The 7,128-nt window shown below is 32.0% G+C and overlaps 2 protein-coding genes across 2 annotated transcripts; both read left to right on the top strand.

Moving 5' to 3' along the window:
• The first annotated feature begins 1,331 nt into the window (after positions 1-1,331).
• On the top strand, positions 1,332-3,115 carry LOC139888912 (uncharacterized). Its single transcript, XM_071871893.1, has 4 exons — positions 1,332-1,360; positions 1,462-1,526; positions 1,701-2,333; positions 2,454-3,115. The coding sequence occupies exons 1-4, from the start codon at positions 1,332-1,334 to the stop codon at positions 3,113-3,115; spliced, it is 1,389 nt and encodes a 462-aa protein (XP_071727994.1).
• Positions 3,116-3,232: 117 nt separating this feature from the next.
• Positions 3,233-3,997, top strand: LOC139888911 (uncharacterized). Its single transcript, XM_071871892.1, has 2 exons — positions 3,233-3,640; positions 3,749-3,997. The coding sequence occupies exons 1-2, from the start codon at positions 3,233-3,235 to the stop codon at positions 3,995-3,997; spliced, it is 657 nt and encodes a 218-aa protein (XP_071727993.1).
• Positions 3,998-7,128: the final 3,131 nt, after the last annotated feature.

The raw sequence follows: 7,128 nt of genomic DNA, 5'->3' as shown, positions 1-7,128 counted from the left end.
AATGAAAATACAACCTAATCTATTTTACGTATCAAATATAAAATAAATTACATGACCAAAATGAATAATTATTATTACAAACCAAATGAATAATAATGAATCAACCAAACATACAATCAAACACAAGGTCAAGGCTTAGATTGTGAACATCATCATACAACCAAGTATGACCAAAATGGAAAAATCCAAAACCCATTTTTGGGTTCCCATATTTCGGCCAAAACCAAAACCACCCAAAACCCGAAAAGTTTTGCATTCTACTTTCATGCATGTTCATAGAATGCAAATATAGTGGGTTTAATAACCATCTCGAAGCATATTCCAACAACCTCGGCTCTAGATACCATTGTTGGGATTTAACATGTTCCGAAAACTTAAAACCCATTTAAGAAATAAACTTTACGGAAGCGTGTAAAACCGATTACAAACATGTTATACTTTAACCGATTAAAGTTAAATCCCAAATAGGATCAAGTTGTGAAATATGCTTACAAACTACAAGGGAGTTAAGAGATTATACCTTCTCCAAGTTAGGAGGTGGGCGGTGAAGATGATGGTGAAGAATGCAACTCCAAAATGATGAAGTCTCAAGTAGATATACCCCAAGCTTGACACCAACACCTTCTAGATTTGGTTAGGATTTTCTTCACTTGAAATTTCCTTGCAAAAACCCAAGAACACCTATTCTTTTCCTTGAAATTTTCGGCCAGAATTAAAAATGGGAGAAAATGAGTGTTTTGCAATACTTGATATGTCTATTTTGCATGTCTTGGTAGTACCCAAAGTGCCTAGGTACTTATGCATATGGAGGGTGGGAAGCAACCACATTAAATGACCTATTAAATGTGTTTAGGACATGCAAACTAGCACTCACAATGCCACTCCCACTTTATAAAATAGTTTTTATAAAAAAAACATATTTTATAAACTTCCATATTATTTGTTATGTACACTTTATTTATAAAACCCATTTTATAAAATGTAACATAACTTAATTATTTAACCAATAAATAATTAAATCCGCGTAAATAATTCCATAATTTATATACATATCAAGTGATTTAAGAAAACCATTTTTCTTATAATTCAAGTGTCGTGTATTATAATCAATGAACCAATCGTTAAGATTAAATACGAATAAGGTGTCGGTAAGATTGTTATTGGGTATGACCCGACTTGGATCAACACATATTAGCCACATTAATTTAATACGTCTCTTGCGCATACGAAATACCTTCACAAAACGTTTTCCAAAAGATTTTACAAATGAAACTCACTTCGACCCCGAAGGCTTTCCATTGTACAGAAGACGTGATGACGGGAATTATATTATGAAGTTCGGAGCCAGACTAGACAACAGGTATTCAGAAATTCCATAATGTTTTTCCAATTTAATTTTCATCAATTAACCCATTGAAGTAATATCTTTTAATATTTTCCTTTGATATTACTCAATATCAGACACGTGGCTGGTTACAACAAGACTCTATTGAAACAGTATCAAGCTCGTATCAATGTGGAGTGGTGTAATTAGTTGGGATCTATTAAATACTTACTCAAATATATCAACAAGGGTCCAGATCTAATATATGTTGGATTTATAGAATACAAATCAAATAACAATAACCATATTCGATAAAAAAGTAATGATGAAATCACAGAATATTACAGCTGCCGTTATATTTCTGCATGTGAGGCAGCATGGCGGTTGTTTGAGTACGAGATAATCCATAGAACACATGCTGTTTACCGACTATCATTTCACTTACCTGAACAGCAACCGATTATTTTTGATGCAGAATCTGTTATTGAACTTGTACTTTCAAAACCATCAGTTGGTGCATCACAGTTTATTGAGTGGATGGCTAGAAACAGGTCTGATCCAGAGGCACACCAATTCACTTACATTGAATTTCCTCGACATTATGTATGGAATTCATCCGAAAGAATGTGGACTAAACAAAAAATCGGCAGAGTTATTGGTCGAATGCATTTCGTGCCACCAAAATCTGGTGAATGCTACTACCTACGTATCCTTCTAAACAAGGTTAGAGGACCTACGTGTTATGAGGATATACGCACTGTAAATGGAATCGTATATGACACATTTAAAGAAGCTTGTTACGCTATGGGTCTGCTTAATGACGATAAAGAATACATTGCTTCAACTCGAGAGCCTCATGAGTGGGCTTCTGGTCAATTCTGCCGATCATTGTTTGTATCCTTAATAACTTCGGACAGTGTTTCATGCCCTGATCGTGTATGGCATGAAACATGTGACCTACTTTCCGATGATCTAAAACATGAGTGCCCTGAACATTTCAGATCTAATGGTACGTTTTTAAAACTCAAACATCTTTTTTAATTAATCTTAGAAGATGAATGTTATAATTTGGTAAATTTTTTTGAACTTTACATTTTTTATTTAAATATTCTTTTTCATATCAATGTAGATCCTGAAACTTTGAGGAAGGTTCTCCACAACATTGCTCTTGCTAAGATTGAGCGACAGTTGAACAGTTGTGGACAAAGTTTGAAAAACATACCAAAAATGCCTTTCCCGAATTATGAGTTTATACAACACTCGTGCAATATGATTATTCAAGATGAGTTGACATATGATGGAGTCGCTCTACTAGTTGAACATCAAACTTCGTACTCTACACTCACAAACGAACAAAAAATAGCTTACAAAACAATCATTTCTTCAATTGATAGCGATGATAGCGGTCTATTTTTCTTTTACGATTATGGAGGTATTGGGAAAACATTTTTTTGGAAGACGCTCGCAACCGCAGTTCGTTCGCGTGGTGATATTGTTATAAATGTTGCTTCAAGTGGTATTGCAGCATTGCTTTTAACAGGAGGTCACACCGCACACTCAAGGTTTGCCATTCCTATTAATGTACTTGAGGATTCCTTCTGTTCAATTAAACCTGATAGTGACATGGCTGCATTGTTGAATCAAGCAAAGCTAATCATATGGGATGAAGCACTTCTGATGCATAGATATTGTTTTGAGGCATTCGATCGTACAATGAGAGACATCATCAAATCAGAAGGAAAAGATTATAGTACTATACCATTTGGTGGTAAGGTTGTTGTTTTTGGATGAGGTTTTCAACAAATTCTTCCTGTAATACAAAGAGGTACCCGTCCATAAATAGTGGATGCATCACTACATTCATCAGTTTTATGGAACAAATGCAAAGTCTTAAGGCTAACGAAGAACATGCATTTAAGAAGTGAAAAGAATGATGTTGAGCTGAAAGATATGCGTGAATTTGCAGATTGGATTTTAAAAATAGGAGAAGGAAAAATTAACGAGCCAAATGATGGTGAAGCTGATGTAGAATTCCCTGACGAGCTATTGCTTAAATCTAATTCTAATTCTGTTGAGACTATGGTTAATTCAACATACCCTTCACTTCAAGATCATCTAACAGATCCTAAGTTTTTTCAAGATCGAGCAATACTTGCTACAACAAATGAAGAAGTAGACTCAATCAACGAATATATTTTATCTACTATACCTGGTGAAGAAAAAATATACTACAGTTCAGATACTCTATCTCCTGATGAGGACAATGATGTATTTGCACAACAATTATATTCACCTGAGATTCACAATACTCTTAAAGTACCAGATGTTCCCAACCATATCCTCGCTTTAAAGTCAGGAGTTCCCATAATGCTACTTCGTAACATTAACCAAACACAAGGACTCTGTAATGGCACATGACTGCAGGTTGAAAGATTAGGTGAACATACCATCGAAGCACGGATTATCACTGGACATTGTTTTGGTTACCTCACTTACATATCAAGAATGATTGTTGCACCCTCTGACAATAAGATTGCGGTCAAGTTCCAAAGAAGACAATTTTCAGTAACAGTCTGCTATGCAATGACTATCAATAAGAGTCAGGGTCAATCATTGAATAATGTTGGATTATTCCTATGGAAACCGATTTTACTCATGGACAATTGTATGTAACAGTGTCTCGTGTGACAACAAAAAAGGATTAAAAGTAAACATTTTGGACGAAGATGGCAATGATTCAAGTATAACAAAGAATGTTGTTTATAAGGAAGTCTTGAGACGTATTTGAATCACATGTATGTTATTTTTTACACTTAATTTTGTAACTTTTATGTGGTTGTACTAAACAACATTGTTTATTTTTTATTATTTGATATGTTCATTACTATAGTCATTTGAATTATCAAACTAAAAGTATCAAATCACAATGCTAATTATTAATAACATAAATATCCTTACATGGCATTACACTTCACTTAATTAAGACATAGTGCTTGTTTTAAGGTCCAGAAATAATTTACATTCAACGATTAACAAAAGAAGGACCGTACATAAGAAGACCTACACAAACGATGATGTTTTAACAAAAGTAATGCCAACTTCATAAGTTTTGTTTCTGGAAATTAAGTTAACAAAGCACATCGACATTACAATCTTAACATTAAAATCGCCGACGAATAATGTTAAAGACAAACATTTTTTTGCAAATCGTTTAGACTAATATATATGAACCATCGATTTAAATATTCTATACAGTAACAACATAAATTATGTGACGATTTTTATACAATCTTAACTAACTGTTTTGATTGTAAACAATCAATTCTAATAGCATCAGTTATTCGTTATTGCATGTCTGACTTGTTTATACATATGTTACTTTTAAATTCATCGATAATAAATATTAATTGTATGTCTGACTTTTTTTTTTTTTTTTTTGTATCGATGATAAATATTAATAGCATCAGTTATTCGTTATTGCATGTCTGATTTTTTTTTAAAATATACAATCATCGATGATAAATATTAATTGTCACTCTGTGGATTGAACCACCTATTAATCGATAACTTATAATCAATCCAACAAGTCAAAAAAAACTACATCTTATATGATAAGAAAGAAGTGAAGATTAAGGAGAAAACCAAAAAGCTAACCTTTGTTTGATGAAGATGATCGCCTTGGTTTGCGCGTCCAGGTGAGTAATGAAGTGTCGATACAGATTAGATATTTTAATTGTAATTCTACCCACAAACTTTTTACCATTTCTTTATTATAAAATTAACTAATGGGCTCTTAAACCTTGGAACATATCTAAAACTTAACCACAAATCTAAACCATCACATAATCTAACAAAACAAATTGTTATATCTAAAGCCCAATAAGTAACAGGCCTACTTGTTAACGGTCCAAAACAATTGTCAATGACCCGTATTTTCACTCTTGTCCTTCGTTCACTCAAAAAATTCTCTGCGCTAAAAAATCCTTTTTGTGACCAGTCTCACATCATCTTTGAAAACACGCTTGGTTAACACTTTAACCGATGGAATTCAACATAACAACAAGTTTTGATGTCAACATAATCACAAAGCCATTTTTATGATAATTAAAGAAAGCGGAAGCATGAAGGTTTATAAAACAAGTTTATATGTTAAACCATTTTAAATGAATTCTATATTGTTATCAAGTCTTGAAACATATGCTTACATATAAGAACAAGAAGAGAAGATTCATACCTCCTCAAGCAAGTTGAGGGTTGTTTACAAATGAGCAAGATGATGATGAAGATGAAGAAGAATGGAGCTTCAAAATGATGAAACCTCAAGGAGAAATACCCCAAGCTATTAACCCAACAACCTTGCTTTTGGTTAGGATTTATGTGACACTTGAAATAAGCTTGCAAAAACAAATTAAGACCCTTCTTTTGCTCCTAAACAGCCCACGGCCAAGACAGCACAGCAGCAAAATGTTTTTGCAGTTTTTTTAAGCTTTTAATGTCTAGTTTCACTTGAGGGAATGAGTCAATCTTTGGTTCAAGAGTTACCCATGCACATAAGGACTTGTGTAGTCTTAAAAGTAACAAAACACCAATCATGGGAGTGTCTTGGAGTCCCAAAATCTGCCCACTCTATATTTTTATAACAATGTTATAACTTATATATAAACTTGTTATAAATATATAATATATAAAACATGTATTTGTTATGTTACTTTCACATTTTATAAACCTTTTATAAAATATAACACAATATAATCATTTAAACATATAAACAATTATATATAAATTATCCAAATAATTTATCTCAAGTGATAATATTTTAGAAAACCGATTTTTTAAAGTTCAAGTGTCGCGTATTTACTTAATGATCCAATCGTTAAGATTAAATACATATAAAGTGTTGGTAAGCTTGTTATTGGGTATGACCCGACTTGGATCATAACATATTAGCCGCGTTAAGTTAATATGTCTCTCGGGCATACGAAATACCTTCATTAACTTCATCTCTCAAGTTGCTATCAACAAGATCAAAACATGTTCTTTCTCTTACTTGTATACTTTAATTAATCGAAGTTTAACGTCTATATGATCTGTTATAGGTATTGATTTTCGATCTTATTCTAAAACCTTTAATATATATCACATTCAAATAGAGTTGAAATAATAGCCTCATAGATTTTCAATTTTTAGGGTTTATAATTGATTTAAATAACTGACTACAAATTTTTACCAAATAAAGTCATAAATCGTTTTTTTAATTTTATTTTTATTAGTTTTATATAACGGTACTCTTTAACAGATTATAATAATGTTAAATCTTCAACCATTTCAATTTAGATCAACAAATCCGTATCAGCATAATGGTGGAAAGCTACAACAATTACTTTATTTTTACAAAGATTTATGTTATAGAATTTATGTATATACATTTTCTATCAATTATACTTGTGTTATTTACTTTCTGCTTTCGTTTTCGATCTTCAACTAAACTACCACTTAACAAATCATAGTTGTAAGTGATTCAAGTGTGTTGACAGACATTATAGTTCATTCGCATTTTTCATGCCTAATTTTTAGGTATTGTACAAAATAAAACAATAGTAAACCTAATTAGTCACTTTGGAGATGTGTTTTTTGACAATATTAAAACAAACTTTTCACTTCCACTTCACATATACTCGAAGGTTTAATTGTAACAATATCTTGTATATGGAATAAAGCATGATTTTTAGATTACATGTAAATGAACATGTTTGTTTCTGTGCAGTTGTTTATACCATAATGTTTATACCATAATGATGCATATA

Source organism: Rutidosis leptorrhynchoides, chromosome 2, assembly GCF_046630445.1.
Source record: "Rutidosis leptorrhynchoides isolate AG116_Rl617_1_P2 chromosome 2, CSIRO_AGI_Rlap_v1, whole genome shotgun sequence".
Classification (NCBI taxonomy): Eukaryota; Viridiplantae; Streptophyta; class Magnoliopsida; order Asterales; family Asteraceae; genus Rutidosis; species Rutidosis leptorrhynchoides.
This window is presented reverse-complemented; position numbering and strand designations above follow the sequence as displayed.